The following is a 26,546-nucleotide window of genomic DNA, read 5'->3' as shown; positions in this document are numbered from 1 at the left end:
TTTCTGTTACACTTTCCTTGGCTTCAGAGGCATGCCTAATTTAGGTTGAGCTTCAACACCCAGGAATGCTTCTGAGAATGTGAATTTGTGCTGACAATAGAGCGTATGAGTGCTTTGAGGTGGACTGTTATCATGCCTCACTCCTCCTTATCTCACCACACCACAGGCATCCATAGGAAAATGTGTTTTAGCATGTCTCGTCTCGCAAAGATGTGGCATTTCATGTTCACCTATTAGATGGCAAGATGAATAGAGTTAATGTATACTATAACTACAATGGAGTCCCTTGTGTTTCAGATGATAGGAAATGATTTAAAGTGACAAGCTTTTCTTTTTATCTCATGATTCCCCCCATATCATCCCATTCAATGTGATCTGTGATTAAGTGTTCACCCACACCCCACTACTGACATACTGTTTTCTGCGTTTTGTTTACTACCGTTAGAGTTTGGACCTCACTTCCTGCTGAATCTTATTTTCATGAAATGTGAATAATTCAGGTAATTTTTGACAAGATGACATTAGGTCTGCTCCAAAAGTGATATTTTTAATTAGGCTGATATTGACTCTGTTATCCCGAACGGAGCTTGGCTAGAGTAGAGCGAGAGAGATAAAATGTTGTCAGATGCTTAAAGTCATTTACTGCTAACTGATAATGTGATTTGACAAATGTTTATTTGTGACGTATTAGCTTATCTGTCTGTCTGCCTGTCTAGTTGGTCTCGTCCGTCTGTCTCTCCGCTCTCATTGAACTTTACTGTGACCTAACCGCTGTCGAACTTGTGACAGTCAGTCACCACCGGCAGGCTGTCATTCAGATGGCACCGTGTGAATATGAGTCTTGAGGTGATGAATATGGATGTCAGCTGGTGACGTTTGGTGTCCCTGAAGCTCAGTATTGTTGGACTGCTGGGCTGAGTGTGTGGCTGACAAGGATGAAAAACAAGACAGAGAAAGAATGGACATCTAGTATTTTAGTGTGTGTGTGTGTGTGTGTGTGTGTGTGTGTGTGTGTGTGTGTGTGTGTGTGTGTGTGTGTGTGTGTGTGTGTGTGTGTGTGTGTGTGTGTGTGTGTGTGTGTGTGTGTGTGTGTGTGTGTGTGTGTGTGTGTGTGTGTGTGTGTGTGTGTGTGTGTGTGTGTGTGTGTGTGTGTGTGTGTGTGTGTGTGTGTGTGTACTGTTTTTGCACAAGCATAGATTTCAGGACATTCAGTGGGGGCTGTGATTCATCATCATGTTGCTGTCACCGCCCGCACCATGTCCTACTTTAATGTGCTTCAGCATACACTCTGGTCTAGGGCTGAGTGAAATGGTTAAAATCAATATCAAATAGAGTTATAATTATTAACATTTCAGTTTCAGTTGATTTGGCTCTGTACATTGTATAACAAAGCAATTCATTACTACAGCAGACACTTGCAATCTACTGTACATTGCATACCCTTTGACTGTTTCACCATTTGAATACTTTTAATGTAAACTAGCAGCAGTAGGAAATGTTATATTCTCTTGACACGTAATGCTTCCAATGCAATACAAGTGCATAACTGTCCAGGCCTACTAAAAACCAGCATTACAGTATGTGTGTTAGGAGGCAAATTATGAGCATGACAAGGGTGACAGCCATGTCTATTCCTATTTATTACCTTATCCGACCCACTGTGATGCTGCAGCGTGACGGCAGCATTTAATATTTCCTGAAGGAGCTCAGGGGCTCTCAGATGGAGGATTCATGTCAGCATTTCAAGATATCCTGTGCAGGTGGAGAACATCATGCTGCCTTTTACTACCAGTGAAGTAACAAGACATTTTGCTTCCTCTTGGTCAGGAAAAGCTATTTGAGTCTTTCTCAGCATCAGAGGGTCTCGAGGAGAACAGAAGGGGTGTTTGTCTGGTCCCATTGAAGTGGAACATGGACAGCCCCTCTATCTGGTCCTCTAGGTTTCTCTGAAAACAGAACAGCTTAAGTACAGGCTCAACTTTCTCAAGCATAGTTTTTGAAAGAGAGCAAGAGAAAGACAGAGACCTCCTATCAGATTCTCTAACAGCTCGGGAGGTAAGGGGAGGACCCGGAGGAAAAGCTGCTTTCCGTCCACCAGATCTCCACTTATCTCCCCACACACGCCCCGAGTGTAACTTAAACTCACCCACACACACCCGCCATGTGCCCGAGTGGTATGTGAGCCATTTGAAGTTAGTTAATGTCAGAATATATTTTACGGGGATTTGGAGGAAAGGATGTGGCAATGTTATGCATGATGTGAGGCCAAGCCCAGGATGGGTTGGCATCTTCTCTGCTGCAGTTGAAATGCAGAATTCACAAGAGATCCTGTATAGGCCATCAGCTCCAACACAGCTCCACAGAATTAAACAATTGTAATGGAAAAAATCTGAATGCCATATCCTGAAAATGATGTACTATTGGAGTTATTTAAGTAGAGCTGCAAAGGCTGATCGATTTGCAGAAGCCAAAAAAAAGAAATAATCCTAAACTATTGTGATCATGCAAAAATGACAAAAACCTTTCTTCTTAGCCTCTTAACTATTGAGATAAACTGCTTTTAAAGACATTCAATTTGACTATTTTCATTATTGTATAGATTAAACAATGAATTGAGTAAAGTGTTTACAGATAAAACGATACAAAATAAATGTTAATTTTAGCACTAAATAGAATCGAAGATGTGCAGCATAGACCCACTTTAGCAAAGGCCACAATGGATGGTAATGTAGAGTTCTCTTGACACGTTAATGCTTCCATACATCAGTAGATGATTTATGTTTTCTCTGATGCCATTCAGACTCTTGTGAGATTTACTGTAGGCCTTCTTGCCTTTGTCAAAATGTTATAACTAGATTTAGCATGTCCATAACCCCATAATGGCAATATGTAATTGTAGAACTGGAGGGGAACAAAGCACCAACAGCTTCTGTAAATGAGTTTAGAAGAGTCTGGGGGAATATTTGGAAAACCATTAGCATACTATCATGACATCATCAGCATACAGTGTGTGTGTGTGTTTGTGGTTTAGATGTGTAAAGTAAATGGAGAGAAAATCACCTAAGTACAAAACTAATTATAATTTATTTTCACTTTTTTCTTTGTGCCAAAAGTGAGCAGCCTACACTCTTCTCTTGTGACCATGCCTGTGGTTTGTGTTTCCCAATTTGTATTTTATGTTTTTCTACTCCAGTGTTATAGGCATAGCTTGAAAGGAAAACCATTTATTTAAATACTCTGTTTGTCTCTTTGCAGAATTAAAGTCTACCGGCACCGCTCACACCTTCTCCTTTTTGCTGAACTCTACCGACTATCGGATCCTTCGCATGGATGAGGACCACGACCGCATGTATGTGGGCAGCAAAGATTATATCCTCTCCCTGGATCTGCATGACATCAACAAGGAGCCGCTCATAGTAAGAAATGTCCCGCACAAACATTAGTCCTGGCTGAGCTCCGTACAGGTTTACATCTGACCAGCTTGTTGATCTCTCCCCTCAGATCCACTGGCCCGTTGTCCCCCAGAGGAAGACTGAATGTGTCCTGTCAGGGAAAGACACCAATGTAAGTATTCAAGTAGCATGATATCAAATGAGTGCTGATTTGGATGTATTGAAAAGATTCATAATTTGTTTTACAAATTATATTTTGGTATTTAGAATATTAGTCTAAGATGTCCCGTTGAGCTCCTGGAGTGGGTTTTGGATTGTGGATTTTTTTTGTTTACATATTTAATGAATAACAAAGCTATCAACAGATGAGGCTTTAATTAAAAGTCCCATGCTGGTGACCTTGACTTTTTGGTATATCTTCCATCAAGCCTTATAGGCAATTCATCAATACCTGTAAGGGTGACAGACCCCCTAATGTGGCAGCTAATAAAAGCACAGCTGAAAACTAGCGTCCCTTTTGACCTGCTGCACATTTTAACATAATTTCATCTGGTGATATCCTTTTGGAGAAATCAAGAGTGAGATTTTAGTGTGTCTTTTAGGATTTGAATGAAGCAGTAGGGTCAGTGGGGGACATTTTAAAGCTTCTTGCTGTGAAGCTCTTATTTACTGTCGCTGAATCCCTGATTGCTGATTGCATACAGCTGCCGCCAATTAAGCTCTAGCAGAAACTTGGAACATGCGACATTCAGTTATCTCCGTCGGGAGCTGAAAACATATTCCAAACACCGGCTCACATATCTCATACATTTAGATATTTCTAATTAATTTTATCATAATCTTATTATCCTATTTGGACACTAATTATTGTTAGCCTGTGTTGTCTAGGCAGGCGGACAAAATGAATCGGCCCCTTGAAGCTACACGCCTGTATGAAGTGTTAATACGATTCAGATGTTCAGCCCCGACAAGGAAGCTCATCATTGAAATTCATATAAAAGCAGATCCTTCTCTTTTGATTTTGTTCACACATTCTGCCCCCCTGAAACACACACACACATTAGTCTCACACATGTTATGTTGCGCTGGCAGGAGCGGTGATCACCAACAGGGTGATGAGGCTCTGGCTAATAACCCTGCCCCCCCGTGCTGGTAAGGGGCGCAGGCTGCTGTTTATCCAACTGGAATTTTCATTTATGCATGTTTGGTGACCCGCGCCTCTCACCGCCTCTGGCTACATTGTATTGGCCCTGTATGTGCATGTATGAGCCTCTGTATGTGTGTCAGAGGTGGGTTTGATTTCATCACTAAAGTGAGAAATAAAATTGGCTACCGGGAGATATCCTCGCCCGCTCTTTAGGGAATGACAGATGATGACAATTCAAAAGCAATTCAGAGGGGATGTCCGCTCAGCCAGGAGGTCAAAGGCAATCATCCCCACTGTGCTCATGTGGGGGAGCACAACTCTGCGCTGAATAATACAGGCAGGCCCACATGATGCGTAACCACACACAAAAACACATTCTCTCAAACCCCTGACTTGTGCATCTGTCGTGTTGCTAAGATCTGCCAAAATGCCTCATCCCCCATCCTGCATACAATCCTTTTTCCTTTTTTTTTTTACGTTTGGTACATCCTTTATTTTTCGCCAGCTGTCACTAGCAGCCAACGTGACGGACAAATCTGAGCAGATCTCATCGGCCTGTATATTTCTGTAGTTGGTAGTTTTGATTTGGGTGGATTGAGAACGGGAAAGCAGACAGCTGGTCGGACAAAAAGAGATTAAAAAAAGACCCATAGAGCTGTTTTCACCAGCAGCACCTCTATAGATGCTCACCAAAAAGTGTTGTTGGAAATAAACCACATCAGTGCAAAAATTCACAACAAAAGGCATGCCTATTCTACAAAAAAAGAAAAGAAACATAATTGGATTTTAGAATCTCTGTTACTAAATAAAACACAGTTTTCACTCAACAGTCTTGTTTGGTCTAACCAAAATCTTTTTCGGTTTTCAAGTCTGACAGAATACAAAATCGCTTCTACCCCCAATCCCCATGGCAAACACACTTTCCAGCTGAGATGCACTGCATTCCTTGGTTTTTGCCATACTGTTATGTGGTGTTTGGAAACATTTTTCCTCTGACAGTGTCGTCTGATGTGGAGCCTGGTCCAGGCACACACACAGAGCCAAACACAAGCCAGCCAACAGCGGAAATGATAGATGGGATGTATTTAAGCCAGCTAGAAGGCTTATTAACCATTGGTGGGACGTTATGTATTATGCAACCCTTTTTCTACCATCACATTTTACACACACATTTTTTTAAATCCTAATTAGTTAACCCTGTTTGTTGTCGCTCTCCCACAGGGTGAATGTGGAAACTTCATCCGTCTGATCGAGCCGTGGAACCGAACCCACCTGTATGTGTGTGGAACAGGCGCGTACAACCCCATCTGCACCTACGTGGACCGAGGACGCAGGTCACAGGTAACCAAAGACGAAGCCAGGCAACCGTGGAGACATTTTAACCTTCACTCTCTGCTTCTGTTAAGACCCTATCTATCAATCAATCTCTGGTCAGAGGATCTCCTCCTGCTTGCGCTCCTCAGTTTCACGGGGCTCTGCTTCTCTTCCATAATTTTCTGCCTTCTTACTTTTCATCGATTTGTGCTGTTTCACGGTCTGGAAGACTCAAAGAAAGAAGCTCATGGCCTGTCCTATCTAGATCTCTATTATTATTGCAAAATTGCTGTAGGTAAGGTACCTAACTGCTACCACTTAAAGGTCGTTAAGACACCAATCTTCTCTTACCGCTGGGAATAGCAGGTTGACACTATATCTATAGCAAATACCCTTCCTCACAGTCCCCCTGCTCCTCCTTACCTGTTTTTACAAAGCAGAGCCTGTGGCCTGTCTTTCTATCTGGCTGAGAGCCTCTGAAAGGCCATCATTACTGATGGAGCGTCTCATCCATCATCAGCCTTGTAGCCCACCCCTCCCTCGCTCCAGCGCGATGGGCCACAGAGCTGCAGCAGCTGCGATCCACACACTTACATTCACCTCTCGCCTGTTTAGTCTCACTGTTCAAATGAAGGGTTCACATGTCAATGTAAAGGTCAGTCCAGCCTCTTGTCATTCAGCTTCTCCCCTAAGGCCCAAAAGCTATGTTACTTCACACTATAAAGATTTTTCTGCGGCAAGGGTAGGTGTAAACAGAAACCAATTGTTCCGAATTCCTCGGAGTGCTTCACACATGGCCAGTCTTCAGTTAGCTCTCACTTTTTCCTTTAACGACGTCACTCTTCCTGCTTTTTGGATGCTGTTTCAGAGCTCCTTTGCAGAGTTTGCTTCAACCTGTCGAGGTCAACATGAAAACTGTACTTATATTGTGACAAATCCAAACTATCCTATCAGGGTTTAATTGAATGATTAAGTCAAACATTGCACAATAGCAATCTCCTTTGATTAAATGACATATTTCCCCGCATTTATTTTACATTTCTCAGTCCCTCACTGTACAGCTAGATGAAATGTGTTTTTTATTGTTGCTTGTCTTATTGTGTTGCATTTCCTTTTCAGTCTTCATTCTTGGCACTGCATGGTTTATGCATGAAGTTTGCAGCTGTGTTTGCTCGACACTGACTCTAATCCAACATGGTTACTAAATAATGAATGTCACCCACCAAGTCTACTTTGAGCTCCAGTTTTACATTTTGCTTCCCATTATTTTTTGGTTGAATTGTTCGTCTTCGTTGAGTCTACATGTTTTGAAGATTTTTTTATTTTTTTGCACTTTCCTATTTTCCTCTTTTGTTTATGTCGCCAAAGTAAAATTATCTTAATTTTGCGCTGTCAAACGTGGTAATAATTGAGATGGCCCACTGTGCCATGTCTTTGTTTTAGGGATCCCACTTCCTACAGGCAGCCAACTCTGGAGGGAGAACAAATCGGGCAGCAGACTACAGCGATACATCAGAGCCTTTGGAGGCGAAGGTGGGCTGGGGGGAGTTTTGTAGCTACTCTTAAGTTTGGTGCCCACCTAGAGTACTTTTTCAGTCTCAGTTAGAGCTATATGGATAGCAATGGTATCCAAAAAGAAACACTTTTTACAGATCTTGGAGGAACAAAAACAGCTTGATGAAACAAATGCTTTTCTAAATATGCTATTCTAAAGCCAGCAGAGCCTTTAAGGGCAACATGACTTGTTTATGCATTAGTATTTTAGGAAAATAAGGATTGAAGCACAGTTGTAGGCTACATTGCAGTACTGTAGGTAATTGAGTCAAGAGGTCGACTGAATCAGTTATTATCACTATGAAGGTTCATTTATTGGTTTTCTAAAGGTTTTTTTTATCCACACAAACAATTTATGAGTTCTGCTGTTGCTGAAGAACATATTTTGTAAAGGGTAAAACACAACTTTGGAATTGTGTTTCTTTCCCTTTCAAATGTATACCTGTCAGACATCCTCAGCAAGCTTTGAACCCCCCCCCCCCCCCCCCCCCGACAAAACTCCATGTAGACACACTCCCAGTGTTGACACAGATGTTCAAGTTGTCCTCTTGCACTGTGGAATAATGAATTCTTGTCTGAGCCACTAACATCAGAAGCATGGTGGATGAGTTTTGGATTGCTCTCAGCATTTTCCTCCACCTCTCCATCTCACAGATAACTGGCTTTGTATGCTTTTTGTTCCCCTCAGCAGATCCAATAGTGCTGTGAGAGAGTCTGTTTTTCAGTGCCTGTAGGGTCACAGCTCTCACCTCGTCATTGTTGATGTGTCTCTTAACTGATCACATTAATGTTTTAATGCCATTTAAAACTGCCTCTGACATCTAAGTACTAGTCTTCAAAGTGCCTTGTTCATGCTGCATTCAAAGAACAACCTTCCCACACAACAAAAAAATGATTCTTTGAACAAGATAAATCTGTTAGCAATTGAGTAAAGATAACATGTAAATTATTAATTGTGTTTTTTCCACTTTTTTTACCTTTTTATAGGAATACATTTTCCGACTTGAACCTGGTAAAGTGGATTCTGGAAAAGGAAAATGTCCTTATGACCCCAAACTGAACAGTGTCTCTGCTTTGATCAGTAAGTCCCTGCTTGTTTATTTTTCCCTTCCCCCGCGAGTACATGCAGCTTTAAATAGCTGAGGAAAACAAAGAAGTTCTGCAATATGACTTTGGTTTACGTCTGTGCATGCCTTAAAGAGATTGTTTATAACAACAGGAATTCTGTAAAACTTTACATTATTTGATTTATATGTTATTTTGTGAGTATTAACTCAGTTGGTTTGGTACGGTAGCTTCCCCTTTGGTATTAAGCCTTTATGATTTTGAGTGAAGATTTGAAATGATCTTATTGTGCATTATAAATAAGTAAATTGTTTTGTATATGAAATGAAAATTAATGATGTTATAAAAACACTTTGATGGACCAATAGTCCAAAACTCACACCGACTTAACAAAATACTAAACAGAGGAAATAGCAAATCCTTACAATTAGGACGTGGCAACTCAATAATTTGAGGCATTTTGGGCTAATCATTTCAGCTTTGATACAGCTATATTTTCATCAATATATTCATTCATGGTTTGAGTGTGCATAAGACGTGTCAATTAAAGTGAAGAACATACAATAATTAAAACCATTGACTCAGGCATTCATCATTTTCAAATGAATCTCTCCCAGGTGGGTGGTCATTTGTCGCTAGCAGCTAACAGGTGGTCAGAAATGCCTGTTGATCAGTGACCTACTGCCCTGCACATCTGCAAGTGTGTATGTGTGTGTTTGAGAGGGAGAGAGAAAGACCCTCTCTTTTACTTCACTTTGTCAGCTCATTTCTACCTGACCGCAGAAAAACTGCAACACCAGTAAAATTAGCTACAGGATGTCTTATACCGCTGGCAGGGCCGAGAAAAACCACACTGAGGAGAACGAGGGAAGCTGTATTTCCCGTGGTTCCGGCGTTAGGCTGACTACTTTTCTTACCGACTACACCACAGTAAACTACCAGTAGAGACTCTTTCCCCTTTTCTCATGCACAGAAAATGACCTTGTTCCGACGCATCAGATGTCAGACATGTTGAAATGTGTGAATCCAGCTGTCCATTGGAATTACACTGATTGGGCTAATGAGTCTGATATAAGTATGATTGCCATATAATTGTGAGGTCAACATTTTTAACCCAGACGTGACATTTCTCACACTTCTGGACAGGGTTTGATTAAATTCATTTTAGACCCATTATGTATTTTGGCACTGCTGTGTTTTTTAAAGAAGAAATATGCATAGTAAAAACATCTCATTGTGAGAAGCCACAGTTGCTACAGTATACATACATTATTTGGATTTTTGTGAAACCTGAAAGGATGTAATTTTAATCAGACTTGGTGATAATGTGTTCTATACTTTCACCTGTCATGACTTCAGCTCCTTTTCTTCCTCCTCTGTGATTGACAGATGGAGAGCTGTATGCAGGTGTCTACATTGATTTCATGGGAACAGACTCTTCTATCTTCCGTACGATGGGGAAACAGACAATCATGAGGACGGATCAGTACAACTCCAGATGGTTAAACGGTAATGTCTCAAATCACGGCTTGTTGTACAGCCAGCATAATTTATTTCAGTCATCTTTTTCCAGACCGTTTATAATTTATTCCTCAGCTCCTGAAAAAAATGTAGCCGTAATGTTTCAGGCGACCTCCCATATGTACCGCCGTGTATGTCGTCTGTTCCTAGAACTATGTTGTCTAGGAATAAGATTGTTGATCTTTCCGTCTTGCACCACATGACCACATCTGACTCGGAGCATAAAATGCACTACGCTAATCATTGACCGCATGCCGCAGGTTCAGTAGTCGGGGGGGAATTACCGAAAGTCAATAATGAGTCAGAGTGGCCTCGGCTCTCTAATGAACCGTGATTGTCACAGCTCTATAAATGCTGGTCGGGAGTTTCGTTGATGTTTCCAAATCAATCACGGCCTCCCCCTGGTTTTGTTGACTCCCAGATTTTCCTCTGACCCTGTTGCCCTGACAACAGTCCCCTGGTAGTGACACACTGAATCGGGACACCTGAGTCCCGCTAATCAGCCATGTGGAATCCCTCGGATATTTCCCCTCCCCTCCCCGATTCCATGGTTCCTGGTTATCCCCCTCCTCCTGGTTTTGGTTTGTCCTCATTTGGGCCCCTGGTCAGTCACAATGGGGAGGGGCACCCATCAGTGACCCAGTAAGTCAGCCAGTGGGAACGCACTGTGATGCCATATTAAGCATTGTCACTAGGAAGAAATAAAGGGGGATGGGTTGAGGACAGTCAAAGTACTATTCTGGGCTCCGGGCTACTATTATTTAGGTTACAGCAGTATTCATTCTCAATAGACTCTGCCTCATCCGATTTCTCTGTGAGCACAATTTGGTTGTGCATACTGTGACATGTTCACTGTTCACAGACCTAATTCTGTACATGAAAAAATAATGCAGCAGGTATCTTTCAAATGTTAAATCCCTTTTTATTTGTATGTTACTGCAGCTCAAAAAATAAATTATGTCCAAGGGAAACCAAGAAGGAATATTAGTTATAAACATACAACTTTGGCTTTGGAGGAGATACATTTGATATGTAAGACTCAGAGAATGATGAAGCTTCATATTAGCTTTTCTGCATTAAACAAGGTATGTTTTCCACTATAGTTTACAACAGGTAGTACAGGCAGAGGGAATGATATGAGAAAAAAGGTTTAGTGCATAATCCAGTTGATTTGCAACGTTGATGTATTTCTTATATTGTATTCATGGCAAAGCCTCAGCTGGGGATCCTAACATTATAGCTGGTCTGTTTTTTTCATCTTGTCTTTCTTTTCTACAGATCCCACATTCATTCACACACACCTCATCCCAGACAGCGCTGAGAAGAATGATGACAAGCTCTACTTCTTCTTCCGAGAGAAAGCCTCTGAGATGGGCCAGAGTCCCATGACCCAGTCCAGGATAGGGCGTATTTGTCTGGTGAGTTATCACAGCAGTCAGAAAAACTCGTGTTGATCAGCTCAACTGAAAGGTTTATATTTCTCCAGAGTGGTTAGGTATAGTCTGTTGCCTACATCAGTCTCTTAGAGGCCCATAAAGAAGGTTCCCCATGAGCAGCAGTAATTGCAGATCCAAAAGAAAAAAGCACCAATTACAGAAAAACACAATTTTTGTTTGCTTATACTGCTAAGTTTGGAAAGTGTGGTTATTTGTATTCCTCTGCACGAAATGTTTGAGCAGCAGAGTTGACATTTGTCCACATCTGTATACATGCAAATGCTTCAATACAAAGCCAGAGCCGTGTGTCTTCAGTGATGAAGTGCTGTGATCAGTGGCGGTTCTAGACCAATTTGACTGGGGGGGCCACTGGGGGGCCAGTTATTTTCTGAGGGGGGCACAATAAATGCAGGACGAAAAAGAGAACTAGACAGTATGAAGTAATTGCGCATAAGAAAACAATGCAATACAGTTATTGGTATTTGTTTCAGTACACTTATTTATTTCAGATAGATCTTATAGTTATTACTGTTAGCTTCAGCTTAAGTTATACACCATATTTATATAAAAATAAAGGCAATGAACAGTTACATCTCTACTTTACATAAGGGTGTCTGCTAGGGGTGTAACTGTTCACAAACATTTCGGTTCGGTACGTACCTCGGTTTTTAGGTCACGGTTCGGTTCGGTACGTTTTCGGTACAGCAGAAAAAATTATCACAAAACACACATATTTTTTTTTAAATTATTATTAAACTGTGAATAATGTATTCACTCAAATAAATACAAAATATAATAAAATAAACATTAAGGTGCAGCATTTCGATGAACTGAAATAATCTGTATTTGAACTTTACTGTACTAGTACTCACAAAACATAAACTATTAGTTTTGGGTTTTTAATTATTATTAAACTGTGAATATTCACTCAAATAAATATAAAATATAATAAAATAAACATTAAGGTGCAGCTTTTCGATGAACTGAAATAATCTGTATTTGAACTGTACTGTACTGTACTAGCACCTAAGCAGCCAGTTTGACATTATGACTTGCTTGTCATTGTATTTTCACGTTTTTTTAAAGAAAAATGTACTTGTCCACATTGCTTGCCGAAAGGGCAGATCTGCTGGCACTAGCAATGTCTCCTGCTGTGGAGAACACCCTCTCGCTAGGGACAGAGGTAGTAGCAGATACAGCCAGGTAGGGCTTTGCTAACATGGCAACATAAGGATATTTGCCGTTTGTAATAGCTTTGGCTCGGTCTGAAGTTTTTGCGAGTGGTGGAGGCTCAAATGCTAGTGGGAGTTGGGTTTGCACTTCAGTCTTTTGGTACCGGTGATATTCACTTTTAGGTGTTGCCTTTCACATGACTGTGCAAGTTTGATGTATTGCCAGCCGCGTAACCAATTGTAGTTGAACAATGCAGACAAACAGCTTTGGTTCGGTCCACCTGTCTTTGTCCGTCATCCTTGTACGTAACTGCAAAACCAAAATGTTCCCAAACCGGAGACTTCAATGATGCTGGAGGATTTTCGAGCTCAACTTTATCTGCGTTCGCCATTTCGACAGTTCCTCAAATTACTGACTACATATGAACGCATCCCTCTGACCAGCTCGTCCAATGAAATGACTTGCTCGCTCTATGACGCGTTGAACACAATGGGAGCAAATTACTCTGAATGCTGCGACGCAGCACCTGAGATTACTTCCAAGAAGTTGTTCACGTTCTCAATTGTTTACGTTTCACGTTATATTCGTTCGGTACACTTCGGTACACATGTGTACCGAACCGAAGGGCCCGTACCGAATAATTTCGGTACGTGTATCGTTACACCCCTAGTGTCTGCACAATCTCACATTACAGCAACAAAATCCTGCGGTTTTTGGCAAACAGAGTACCAGAAAATATACATTTTAAAAAAAATAATACTTTTCATTGTTAGGGGGGCCACAGGGGGGGCAGATGTCAGTGTTAGGGGGGCACTGCCCCCCCCCCCCCCCCCCTAGAACCGCCCCTGGCTGTGACCCAAATAGTTGATTTTCCCTGGTGATGGACAAATAATTCCAAAAGGGAATTGGCAGTAATTTACCTGATTATGGCATTATATGACAAATCAAGGCAATTCAATTCATCCTCTGGGGATCACAGTGCATCACACTTGTTAAGGAATATCAATAAAAAAACAAAAATGACATCCTCATTAAAGTCAAAAGGGGTGTTTTTTCTTATTTCATTCATTCCTACTTCGGCCACTCTGTTTACAAAGTTTGATGGCAATGGTTGGTAAAATATTTAAGATTGAACAAAGTTGACTGACTGGTATAGACATTTCCACCCCAATAACAATGTGAAAAAGTAAATGTTTTTTACCACAAGAAACTTTGGAAAGCAGGATTCTTTCCCCATTGATGTTACAGTAGATTTAAAAAAAGACATCAAATGCTTGTCTTCCAGCTCTGCAAATACAAATACTCTCGTCTAAATTGTGTTGAGTTTCAGCTCACAAATCATTCCCCAGGCTTTGAATCTCTACCTCAGCAGTAGAAGTTGGCTGACCTGCTGTGCAGATGGGCCAAGATGAAACTCAGAGCTGATCTTTTATTCACACAGGTCCAATAACAACAGACCCAGGGCAGTTAGTTTGGACGGCTGTTTCAAACAGCTGTTAGTCAGACGTTGGTCAGACTCTTTCCATAGAGGTGTCTGGATGACTTCTGTCTTTTCCCCGCAGAACGATGACGGTGGACACTGCTGTCTGGTCAACAAGTGGAGCACGTTCCTGAAAGCCCGGCTCATCTGCTCTGTGCCTGGAGCTGACGGCATCGAGACCCACTTTGATGAACTAAGTGAGTTTAAATCACTATTTCCTTGATTTAGATTCTCCCTCTATCGCTATCACAGCACTTGCTCTTTTTATCTGTAGACCGTTTTAAACCCTGTCCCCTCATTAGGTGTGTCCTGTGTCCACCACCTGTTGGTCACAGCATCAATGTTTGTGATCTAATAGTTAACTACATATCCAAAATACTTTTTCACATATCATATTCCACACATCAGGGAACATTGAATGCATCTGCTTAGAGTTGGTGTGGTAATGAATACGTGGCAGATGGAAAGTGAGAATTCTTACGTGACCGTGTAACTACAAGTCAAAACAAGGGTCTCCAGATGGACATGTGGTTGAGAGATTCAGTATCCACAACTTTCTCATTTGTAGAGGTCTCCTACATTTTGCCCTCCATTTGTTTTGCATACTTTCACAATGATGTTACAGTTTTAAGGCATTCGGAATTAGCGTCTCCTCAGATTTTGCTGCAGTGTGTGAGACACCAGCTCACTGTACTGGAAGACTCTCACACCCAGCAAACCAGCGTTTACAGCACCATGTGTCTGCTTATATACAGAAGTGCTGGGAAAATCCACGGGAAGCTGCAGCTTTAGATTAAAGTATCACTGACTCCTACATGTTAAGCTTGACATGCCTATTCCTTTGAACATTAACATAGCTCATGTAGGTAACATCCTCAAAGGTAACACCTTTACCGTTAGACAGTGATTGTTCTGCTTTTGAGCACCTCTAACATGGTTTGCAGAGAATGTGTACTTAAAGAAATACAAAAACAAGAGATTGAAATGCAAGTATACACACGCATGCAGAGTAATCAAAGTAATGAGCAGCTGGGACCAGGCCGACTCCCCGTGGATCATCCCGGCCTGTCGGTCATTCACATGACTGACAGGATTAACGAGGGATTTGTAGTATCCTTCAAATCATAATGACTGCTGGTATGAGCAGCAACATCTTTCACTACTCTCAAATGGTTTTTGCTATTGGAAAATGTGCTCTTGCTGGGAATAAAACACGTACAATTCAATGATGAATTCAACTGCTATCTCATATTTACAATTTAACTTTACCTAAGTCCAGCAAACAAATGGATTCAACTCAAATGAATAATGCTAAATCAAGTTTCAAATGAAACATGTTTGTACAAAATCTAATGTTTAATGCATGTTGTGGAATTGTGTGGTACTGTAGCAAGCCAAAAGAATACGTAGGTACTAATTTAGTCAGCCACCTTAATTTAACAGATGACATGACTATATTATTTTAAAAGATATACAGAGGTTACCCCTACTCAGAAAGCTTAATGATTTTTTTCTAGCCTTTTAACATGGTGATGTGATACCGACACTTTATTGTCAAATGTAAAGTGAAACTGTCAAGAGTGGTTAACACAGCCAGTAAAATTATAGCTAAACAACAGATTCAACTAAGTAAGGCATGTACCAAAAAGAGCTTGAGAAAAAATGTAAACATGTCCTCCCATCTATTCTACTCACTATTCGGATTGCATCCCACAGGAAAGAGCTTTAGGCTTTGGTCCAAGTGTAGTTAAATTATTTAATACATTGTCAATTGAAGATCAATTATTCTCTTCTCCTTAATCCTAGTCCTTTGCAAAAGCTGCTTGATTTTATTGATAGTATAATAGTCCAGTTGATTATTATAAGATTATGATTGAAACTCACGCTGTTCAACAGTTTTCCACATTATAGACAAGTTAAAATGCATCTTAATCAACGTTTATAGACTTTAATATTGTGAATTATCCTAAGATTACATAATAATTTGCAGTGTTTGACCTACAAGGTGTTAGAAGTTGCACTTGAACACACCATGTGGTCAGCGGCATTATCTCTCTGTCATCATTTATTTTATTCAGAATTTGCCCTCATATTGTGACAGCATTGAATAATTCAGCCAGTAAGTGTGCATCATGCACAGCTGTGAGCTAAATGTAAAGTAGCATCTCTTATTCCTGATGAGGCTTTTCTAGTTGCAAATGTATGTTATGCATTAAGAGCACTCTGCCAGTGACAGAAGAGCCCTCTTCTGTCAGCTGTACTTTGAGTCGTCTCTCTACAGGACAGCAGGTCAGTTGTAGTCTCAGTTTATACGAGAACTCGTGGTGAGGTCATTGTGAGTGCTGAGGTGCAATAAAACATCCCAAAAGCCTGTGGTCAGTCCGTCTTCCCACAACCACAGACCGTCTGGTAGGAATGTATTCTGTCTCCAGTCCTGCTGGTCCTGATGGAGTCCAGCAGAGGCATCAGAGTGGTTGTACAGAGACTCGAGGGACAGAGTAGAGTAGATTTAGACGGTGAGGCATGGGCTAACGGAAGAGAAAGCCTTCAGCAGGGCACCGAGGGAGAGGAGGAATATAAAGACTGAGGGGAAGACTCACAGACACAGGGGAGATAAAAACATCTGCCAGACTAAAATGAAAATGAATGTGTGGGCCATAAAGTTTTATTGCCTTTTCTGAGATGTAATTATGGAGGGAAACATTGTTTTTTCATTGAGTTATTTTTTATGCTACTGTAGTCCCCAAATCCCCAAACCTCTTTACTGTATATAACATTTCAGTTTATTTTTCCATTTTCTCTGTACTTATTCTAAGTGGACATTTCAACATCATTTTCAACAGCATAAATAACATACTCTCTCAGGTCATCTGACAGTCCCTTTTCCATCCTGTGACTATTCACTGAGTGCATCACTTACACTCTTGTTTCTACTTTAATAAAAAACACATTTATCCCCTCTCTTTGTGTTTGTTTCTATGCTCACAGCAAACAGAGATGTTTTTCTTCTAATGTGACACAGAGAGTGCCTCAAAGACTTTCTGATTTGACGCATCAGAAACAAAAGTTGCAGTGACGCAACTTGTTCTACTTCTCCGTTGATTTATTTATCTACTCTTTCACTGCGCTTGTTCTGCAGCCAGTATCTGTCAGGCTGGCGTCAGATGGCTTATGAATTTCAACTTTGTCTGCCAAAAGTAAATGTTTGCTTTAGTGTGCAGCCATTACCTGCCGTGTTAAGACCTTGGCATGTAAGGACGTTTCTTTCTGAAACAATTTCAAACTTGCGATCAAAGGAGCGTTTCTTTGATTATGTCAGCTTAGCAGTCAGAAATCATGTTTCAAACAAGCCGTGTCAGTTTAAGCTCGCTCCTGTTTATTTTGTGCAGATGACGCCAAGGGCCTAAAGATCAAATCACATGTTGTTACTTTTGACCCTCGTTTTTTTCACATTTTTTTGGCTATACGTTTTGTTCTGTTTCATGCTGATGATTTAAAAGGAAATTGTTTTCCATAACTAATCTACAATAGAAGTCTCTATGATATAATATCATTTACTGAAATTCAAGAAAAAAATACGGAACATGAGCATGGAACTGAAAAAAATGCAAATAGGAAAAGTTAGTTGCTGAAATAATCACTATATAAACTGTATTGCTATATTTTGGCTGCAGAAAGGATGATGTTGATCAAAAACGCATTATTTAATCATATCCTGGGGAAAAGTCAGTTTTTTCAAATATGATGAAGTCCTAATTTAGGGAATATTTAGGAGAACAATTTGAGTTGACAGCGCTCCAATTTGAATGTGGTTGGATGGAATAATGACTTGCTTCTAAGGGATAACAATAAAATATCTCAAGTTATAGAAAGAGCAGATAGGATTTCATGTGTCTTTATTATAATTGGTGTTTTTCTAAAGACGTTTGACTTTAGGTTATTGTTGTACTTGTCTTTTCAAGGCCTTTTTAAACTCTTTTCATTGGTTTTCCATTAATGCTCAGTATTGAAGCGACAGCGGGCGAAATGTTATTCTACCCAGACTATCCCATTTATTCAAGTTTTCTTCCTTATTGTTATTCCTTGCACTTTTCCCTCATTAAGCCATCAAGGATATGCAGGGTTCACAACTGCCTCACCCCCACAGTCATTGGATGCATATGGCTCCTATTAAAGTCATGTTTCACCAGAGATTTCTATTTCACTTATATTCCCTGCTGAGATTTAGGAACCAAAGTTTCAGAATTGACAGGGTTTGGATTCGGGATCTCCTTGAGGCTCTGGTAACCGCAATTCATGAGGAAGTCTCCTTTAACTCCCCCTCGTAGGAAGCAAAAAGTCTCCAAATGCAATAATTCCAATTATTTTTGGTTTGAACCAGGTGGAATCTGGGAACTAATACGTCTGTGGGCTTATTTGATACAAGACACAGACACTAATATTTACTTAATACATTTTTTTTCTTTGTCTGACTATTCATCATGACAGTTATTGTGCTTCTGTGGAAAGGTTGCCATTTATTCATGAGTCCCAGAAAGTAACCTATAGTATTTAATCCATTACCTCAATACAATTTTGAGATATGTGTTCATATTTATTTTCTTTTTGTTTACTTTAAGTATATTAAACCTATACAACTAGGGTTTTTTCAAATGTGCATCTTTTACTTTAAGGGGGCATTCAATGCTTATTTAGAGGTCATGTTTTGGGTTTCTACTAGATCATTTATACATACTTTTAATGTTAAAAAAAACACACACTGTCGGTCTGAATATACCTGCCTTCCTCCTCTATCTATCCGTTTTAGCACCGTCTCTATAATCCTCGCTGTCTTATTCAGCAGTTTCTGGGCTTGGTAAGCTCCTCTGCTTTTATGGTTTATGACTGTGACTAATTGCTATCATTTTTGTCATTATCTTTTAGGGGATGTGTATATCCAGCCAACACAAGACAACAAGAATCCTGTCATCTATGGAGTCTTCTCAGTGTCAGGGTGAGTCACTGACAGCCTTCTCAAACTCTCTAACTTTCATGCAGTCTGGAGGAAAGGTGTATTTTTGTATCTTCTGCAGGTTTTGTTCCTTTTTAGACGAACTGAAGATGTCAGCTCTGTCTCTCTGATATTGAGATGCTGTGTTGCGTATGACCTGTCAGATTCAGCTACAAAGGCAAAACAGGCTGATAATCTGGAGCCCAGAGGGAGTCTCGCTCCTCTGAGAGGCTGAGCCTATAGTTCTTCATAGGTCAGGTTTGATAGCATGTTGTCATTCAACAGCCAGCATTAAAATTCAAGGGAGCCAACCAGACATGTAAATTGATATTCTGACTGTGCTCAAGCAGGGAGAGGAGCGCACCGAGTCATAATAAACATGTCTTGATTAATGTATTTGAGAAACAAATACCGTTATTGTTTCCATCTTTCCCTCAGGCATCAGGCACGTTCAAACCCAGCTGATAAAAACACACGCGGCGCTAATGATAGAGGCCCATGACAGGAGATACAAACATAGTACACCCACCACACAGCAGCATGAGCCAGAGCTCTGGCGATTCTCAGCAGTACGTGGGTGTTTGTATGTCAGTGTGTCAGACAGCTTGACTCTAGTTGAGTCGGTTTGAGAGAGTGTTTGTGCGTAAGGATGTTTCATTGCGTTCCCGTTAGAGGCCGGATGAGTACGTGGGAAGGAAGTAGATTCTACCAGCCGCAGAGATCACCCGTAGTAATTATCTCAGGGAGAGAGTTTATCTGTATCCTCTAGCTGCTGTTTCTGTGTGTTCAACCTTTTTTCTTCTGCCCTCCTACAGAGCTGTGTTTAAAGGCTCGGCGGTGTGCGTCTACTCCATGGCTGACATCCGGATGGTCTTCAACGGGCCTTTTGCCCACAAGGAGGGGCCCAACTACCAGTGGGTGGCGTACACTGGGAAGATCCCGTACCCACGACCTGGCACTGTGAGTTATAAACAATAAACAGCACAGCCTCCTCCTATCACAAACAATGTCGTCTGTCATCCTTTTTTAAAAGAACATGTTTTTACTGCAGAAAGAATTTGGGAAATTGCAGGTTTCACATTTGGATCTCTTTTTTTTGTCGACAGTGTCCTGGAGGCACTTTCACCCCCAACATGAAATCCACAAAGGATTACCCAGATGAGGTTATCAACTTCATGAGAAACCACCCCACCATGAACAATGCCATATATCCGGTGCACAAGCGCCCCCTGGTGGTCAGAACCAATGTGGACTATGAGTTCACCACAATTGCAGTGGACCAGGTGGCAGCTGCTGACGGGAACTACGAGGTGCTCTTCCTGGGGACAGGTCAGTGCTCAGAGCCCTTTCATTACATTATGGGATGGTTGTCCGTTTAATTCTAGGTTTCAAGTTTATTGTTCAAGTCCTCTGGCCATGTCTCTGTCCACTCCACGTGTAAGAACAGGGCAGCACCCTATAATACCAATAATCAATGGTAAATTAAAAGTTTGAAATTATGATTATAATACTATATTTAATGGTTAATAAATAGATTTCTATAGATTTCTTAAAAGCTTCAAATAAAAAAATAGGTAAATATTAACAAAAAACTATCAAATAAATTAGAAATATAGCATTATAAACGATTTGTAAATATGTGTAATATCTGTAAATAATTCATAATAATTACCTTTTAATTTACCATTCATTATTGATGGTTATTATTGAGTATTACCTGTCCACAGGTCTTAAGTTTAACTTGCTTTTCTTTTGTGTTTAACAGATCGGGGGACAGTCCAGAAAGTGATTGTCCTGCCCAGAGACGACTTGCAGACAGAGGAGCTGGTCTTGGAGGAAGTGGAAGTCTTTAAGGTCAGTCTCCTAACATCAGTCTATGAACTCTTTCTCTCTCTGTCTGTACATTGTTTATTTACATTGTGTTGGTTTTCCGAGGCCAAAGTATCTCACTGAATATTCCTTGTCTGCTCGTTTAAAGCTGTTGATAACTGTGTCCCTGCAGGTTCCCACGCCAATCACCACCATGAAGATTTCATCAAAAAGGGTAAGTTGCTTTAGAGTTAATTAGACCAAATAGTGGGGAGGTACCATATCGATGTTTTTCCGCTGTTACAGATAATTGATAAAAACCCGCTTCTGATGGTCGATACCAATAAGATACCTTATAATTTATGCACATAGCATATACTTAGATGTAATGAGCTAAAATAAGTGATTTAATAAGCCATAGCTCTGACCTTACCAAATTAAGTTGACTATTGTTACAGAAACAACATTCATAGGAAGCTACCTATAAGGACTATGTAATCAGTGATTATTTTAACAAAAAAGGACTCAAATGGTAAGTGTACAGTTTGCCATTGCAATAATTTGTTGCGTATAATTAGCATAGTCAAGGCAAGTTTATTTATATAGCACCTTTCAACACAAGGCAATTCAAGGTGCTTTACAAAAATGAAAGACATTCAGACAAAGGCATTTATAAAAAAAAAAAGATAATATAAGAAACATTAAAAGAAAAAATACATGAATAAAAAGTACATGAATGAAAATTACATCAATAAAAAGTTACAGTGCAGTTTAAGATATGAATAGTTCACACATTCCAGTTTACTGATGAACACAACGGCTCAGTTTCAATTAAAAGCAGCGGCAAAAAGAAAAGTCTTCAGCCTGGATTTAAGAGTTGCAGCGGACCTGCAGGTTTCTGGGAGTTTGTTCCAGATGTTTGGAGCATAATAACTGAACGCTGCTTTACCATGTTTAGTTCTGACTCTGGGGACAGAAAGCTGACCAGTCCCTGAAGACCTGAGAGATCTGGATGGTTCATAATTTAGCAGTAGATCAGAAATGTGAGAGTTTACAATCAGTGCAAAATTGTATAATTTATTTAAGGGAAGGAATTTTCTCAGTAAAACAACTGCTTATACATTTTAAACACAAGTAACTAAAGACTGTCTCGAAACTTTGTTAATTTCTTTGTTTAAATTACTAAATTATATCATACCTTCTTTTTAGTCTCTGTAGAAAATCATAAAGAAATTGCAGGCCAATGTATTCAAGTGGTATGTAATGTTTATATGATTCTTTTATTTTCTGATCTTTATCTCGGTTCTTTCTTTTTTTAATTAATAGCAACAACTGTACGTGGGGTCGGTCTTGGGGGTGTCTCACCTGGCTCTCCATCGCTGTGACGTGTACGGAGAGGTCTGCGCTGACTGCTGTCTGGCCAGAGACCCTTACTGCGCCTGGGACGGGAAGTCCTGCTCCAGATACTCATCCTCCCAGAAGAGGTTAGGTTTAAAATAGTTTACACATGCATGCGATAAATACAATACTCATTTGTGTGTGTGCACTACCTTTGCTCTCCTACTTGGGCACTTAAGATTTTCAAAATGTTAACGTTTTTGCTTTTTGTTTTTGAATGTTGATCTGACCCCTCTAGACGGAGCCGTAGGCAGGATGTAAAGTACGGCAATCCGATTCGCCAATGCAGAGGATATAACTCCAACAGTGAGTATCAGAGCAACTTTGCGTTAAGCTTATACAGTACACACACAAATTAGGAACCTAACTTGCAACAAAAAGGGAAATAGGAATGTGATTTAAATTATTATAGTGCCTGTGGTTGCCTATTCTCATTTATATATCACTTACCTCATTGATTCTGCTTAATCTATCAATCTGTATAATCCATACATATTTTTAGGAATAAGTCGTAAGATATATTCTACATATTGTGTTTTTAGCCAATAAGAATACCCTGGAGTCTATGCAGTATGGGGTGGAGGGCAGCACGACGTTCCTGGAGTGCCAGGCCCGGTCTCCTCATGTCTCTCTCAAGTGGCATCTGCAGAAGGAAAACAGCGACAGGAGGAAAGAGGTGAGCAAAGCTCTCACTGTGAGGCAGTCAGGGGTGGAAAGTCATTAAGTACATTTAGTCGAGAACTATACTGAGTATAATTTTTAACTTCTTTCCCTGAGTATTTTCCAATTCCGGCTACTTAGTACTTTTTTACCACAATAAGTAAGAGGCATATATTGCTCTTTTTAATTCACTGCATTCAACATGTTGATTATGTTACTCTGAAGACTAAGATCCAGTTTAATAATACAATATATAATCAACAAATCATTTATTAATTATTGTTATAGTCTTAGTTAAACTTGATTGATCCATTGGTAACACATTGTTTAAAAAAATAAGCTTATCCTTTACTAGCTGCAACATTTGTGTGATGAACTCATTTATTAAACTATAATTGTAATCCAATATTATATCACAGTATTTGTACACCATTTAAAGCAGTTATAGTTTTGTTTCAAGTAAGTGAATACAGTACTTAAACATCACATTTAACATCTTTAAAATGATTTTACAGATCCGCTCAGAGGGTCGCATCCTAAAAACGGAGGAAGGTCTCCTGATCCGCTCTCTGCAGTCCTCTGACAGCGGCATCTACCAGTGCACGTCCACAGAGAAGAACTTCAAACACACGCTCGTCAAACTGCAGCTCGTGGTCCTCTCCACTCGCACGGTCAACAACGTGTTGGTGGATACGGGCAGCCCGGCCCTCCCCCCCCTGCAGTCCAGCGCCTGGACTCCGAGTGCCGGTCAGTATAAGGACCTGCTGACCATCCTGAGCCAGCCGGAGATGGGCCTGATCAACCAGTACTGCCAGGACTACTGGCAGCTCGGGGACGTCAGCCTCGGGGACAACAAAGCCAAAAACCTGAAGGATCTGAAAGAGCAGAAGAAGCCTCGCAACCGTCGGCATCATGATGAGCTAACAACTCCATCTGAGACATGAGGAGCTAGATACACAACTCATCGTCCTACAGTCTACCTGCTCACTCCTGAAACACTGCATCCCTCCATTCAGGGGATTGACTCCAGTTAGAAAGCTGATTATAACGGACAAGACAGAAATTGCAACAGCATCAAACTGTATCTATGTAACTGTTGGAACAAAAATACACTATTTATTGTAGGTTGTAAAAAGTAATTCTTTGTACCTATCTAGTTTTTTTTGTGAATAGGTAAATTTGTGCAAATATTGTTGTTATTATAATATTATTGTTAGTGTTATTGTTTATTACGATGTGTTATTATGTTGAGAATATCTTTATGTTTGGTGTTTTTGAGAAACAGCAACAATAACCCAGGACTTTGGGAGGATCCACACATGGACAAGGACCGATGAACCAGAAACTGTTACAGGTGACCATGTTGGATCACTTGACTGCTGGCAGTATTCAGTGTCTCAGCTGGAAGTCGAGGCGCTGGTTCAGTGAAATCAAACTTCCCTAAACTTCTTCACCAGAACCATCTACTGTATATCAGACAGTTTTTTTTACTGCAAAAACAAGCTGTGGACATCCTGATAATGGCATTTCTTGGGACAGGCAATGATAAAAAGAAATGATGACAGTGAGACTGCAGCTGTGATAACATGTCGCACACATAAAGTAAGACGTCTCTCCGTTCCGGTCTGTGGTCCAGCCTGGCCTCAGGTTATGGAGTTACATCATCCACCCAAATTCTTCAGAAAATCAGTTGCTGCCAAGTGTTTGTTTTGTTTGTATGTGAATATCACATCTCAATGTTGTATCCTTAACAAACGTGATCTTTGTGATAAGCTGTTTTTTGGAGGAAAAGGGTCCTTTAACGACTAAAAATATAACATTGCCTTTTCTATTCTCATCTGAGAAAAGAAATTCCAGCAGGCAGCTATATGTGACTTTGTGACAGTTTGTGATAAAAACATTTTTAGAGACAAAGCACCTTCTGTTGCCAAACAAACGGCACATATTTCACTTGTATCTGTGGCATATGCAGTATATTCATATAAGAAAGAGCATGTCATTTGTATGCTCAAAGGTTGTTTTTCTTTAGCTCCTAATGAATCTAAAGTTTGCATTCCTGCCAGTTTCATTCTAGATAAGGATTTCACAAAGTGAATATTAACATGTAATCAGTCTATACTTTATATTTGATTACAACAACAACAATGCAGAATGCAGAGCTCTGAAATGAGCGTTTTATTGCTTCTGTATGTTCATTTGAACTGGTTAACAACACAGCGCTCCTTTTGTATCAGTCATGCAGGGCCACCCTGCTTTCATATGTGCCACAGGCCTCATATAAAACTTCCATACAGTGAAATAAAAAAAAGTGTCACAAGAACAACTCCAAGCTGTTCACCACATAACCTGAAGAGAAACGCGTAACAAAATCTTCAGAAGGTGGCTTTTCATTGTGCATGGCATGTACAGTGTAATGTATATGGTATTTGTCTAAAATGCTACGTTGCTGTGGATGTCAGTGAATGTCTTTCTCGTTGTGGGAATATGGAAACACTATCAGAAGATGCTGAAAGATAATGATTTTAAATTCTCTCTTTCTCTGTTTCGCTCTCTTTCTCTCTCTGTATGTCTCTTAGTCTCCTTTTTTGCTCGCTCTCTCTTCTCAGAAATGTGTATATTTCAAACATGTGCATTCATTTTATTTTCTCTGTTTGGCAGACTTTGCTCTGGGTCATTGAGGTAGAGTAATGTATGATATAATGCACAGTTGATGTTATTTTAATGACTTTTAAAAAAAAAGTACTATCTTTTCTTCCTCATCAATGTTGCTGACTAATAAATTAAAGCTCTATATTTTATAATAACAGAGGTTCTGTTTGATATATAGTCTGCAGGCCCTTTTGTGTGATATGTAAAGACATTGATTGATCGTTGTTTTACTGATTTGCAGTGGTGAAAGTATACAGATCCTTTAAATAAGTAAAAAGTAGCAGTACCACAGTGTAAAATACTTCATTTCAAGTAAAGGTCCTCCCTTAGTTAGAAATGTCGCTTACTGTAAATAAAAGTATGCAAGTATTCTCAGCAAAATGTTCTTAATTAAAACGTAAAAGTACACGATGCAGAAAATGTATTATTTGATGTTTATACTATTTCACGTATTATCAATATTATTATTATGTATTTGTTCATTTAAATTAATGGAGTAAAACTGGAGCAACACGAACAGTAGTAACCTTTGGAATGGAGCATAGTATGATGAAGTTACATGAAAAGTACTTGAAATGCTTGCAGTATTTGACTTAATGTAGTTGCGTTGCTTCACGGCTGAGCTGCACAGAAGTGACTCAGGATCTTGAGCAATGTTGACTCCACAAAAAAGTCAACAAGAAAAGTTAAATATATAATCAACTTAATGCACTTCTTAAACAAAATGTATTTAACAAATAGGAAAGTTGGAATACACTGTGAAAGCTCACATACTGCACATGCATGAATACATAATTGAAAGTGAATAGATTAGTATCCTTAACCAGCTTCAGATTTAGGTCAATGAAATCTGTCAGATGAAACTGCAAAGCTCTGTAAGCTATGCAGGGCTAACCCAGCAGTCTGTAGTACCCTAAAATAAATGTCATGTCTTTCTTTTTGTGAGGTGAGAGGTCTT

The 26,546-nt window shown here is 40.0% G+C and overlaps 1 protein-coding gene across 2 annotated transcripts in view; it reads left to right on the top strand.

The window, feature by feature from the left end:
• The window catches only part of sema3fa (sema domain, immunoglobulin domain (Ig), short basic domain, secreted, (semaphorin) 3Fa), a 51,263-nt gene extending 24,900 nt beyond the window's left edge, over positions 1 to 26,363 (top strand). The window contains exons 3-19 of one of the 2 annotated variants that reach the window (XM_034083610.1): positions 3,256 to 3,416; positions 3,502 to 3,564; positions 5,761 to 5,880; positions 7,297 to 7,386; positions 8,395 to 8,488; positions 9,862 to 9,981; positions 11,272 to 11,411; positions 14,165 to 14,279; positions 19,006 to 19,075; positions 19,888 to 20,032; positions 20,179 to 20,401; positions 20,838 to 20,926; positions 21,075 to 21,116; positions 22,208 to 22,365; positions 22,518 to 22,585; positions 22,822 to 22,955; positions 23,455 to 26,363. In XM_034083610.1, coding sequence (XP_033939501.1) covers positions 3,256 to 3,416; positions 3,502 to 3,564; positions 5,761 to 5,880; positions 7,297 to 7,386; positions 8,395 to 8,488; positions 9,862 to 9,981; positions 11,272 to 11,411; positions 14,165 to 14,279; positions 19,006 to 19,075; positions 19,888 to 20,032; positions 20,179 to 20,401; positions 20,838 to 20,926; positions 21,075 to 21,116; positions 22,208 to 22,365; positions 22,518 to 22,585; positions 22,822 to 22,955; positions 23,455 to 23,883 — 2,261 coding nt within the window. In that variant the 3' untranslated portion in view covers positions 23,884 to 26,363. The remainder of the gene's footprint in view (positions 1 to 3,255; positions 3,417 to 3,501; positions 3,565 to 5,760; positions 5,881 to 7,296; positions 7,387 to 8,394; positions 8,489 to 9,861; positions 9,982 to 11,271; positions 11,412 to 14,164; positions 14,280 to 19,005; positions 19,076 to 19,887; positions 20,033 to 20,178; positions 20,402 to 20,837; positions 20,927 to 21,074; positions 21,117 to 22,207; positions 22,366 to 22,517; positions 22,586 to 22,821; positions 22,956 to 23,454) is intronic. The other variant, XM_034083612.1, reaches the window with a different exon arrangement.
• Positions 26,364 to 26,546: the final 183 nt, after the last annotated feature.

This window comes from Pseudochaenichthys georgianus, chromosome 5 (genome assembly GCF_902827115.2).
Source record: "Pseudochaenichthys georgianus chromosome 5, fPseGeo1.2, whole genome shotgun sequence".
Taxonomy (NCBI): Eukaryota; Metazoa; Chordata; class Actinopteri; order Perciformes; family Channichthyidae; genus Pseudochaenichthys; species Pseudochaenichthys georgianus.
Note: the sequence above shows the minus strand (reverse complement) of the source record. Positions and strands in the feature narration are given on the sequence as shown.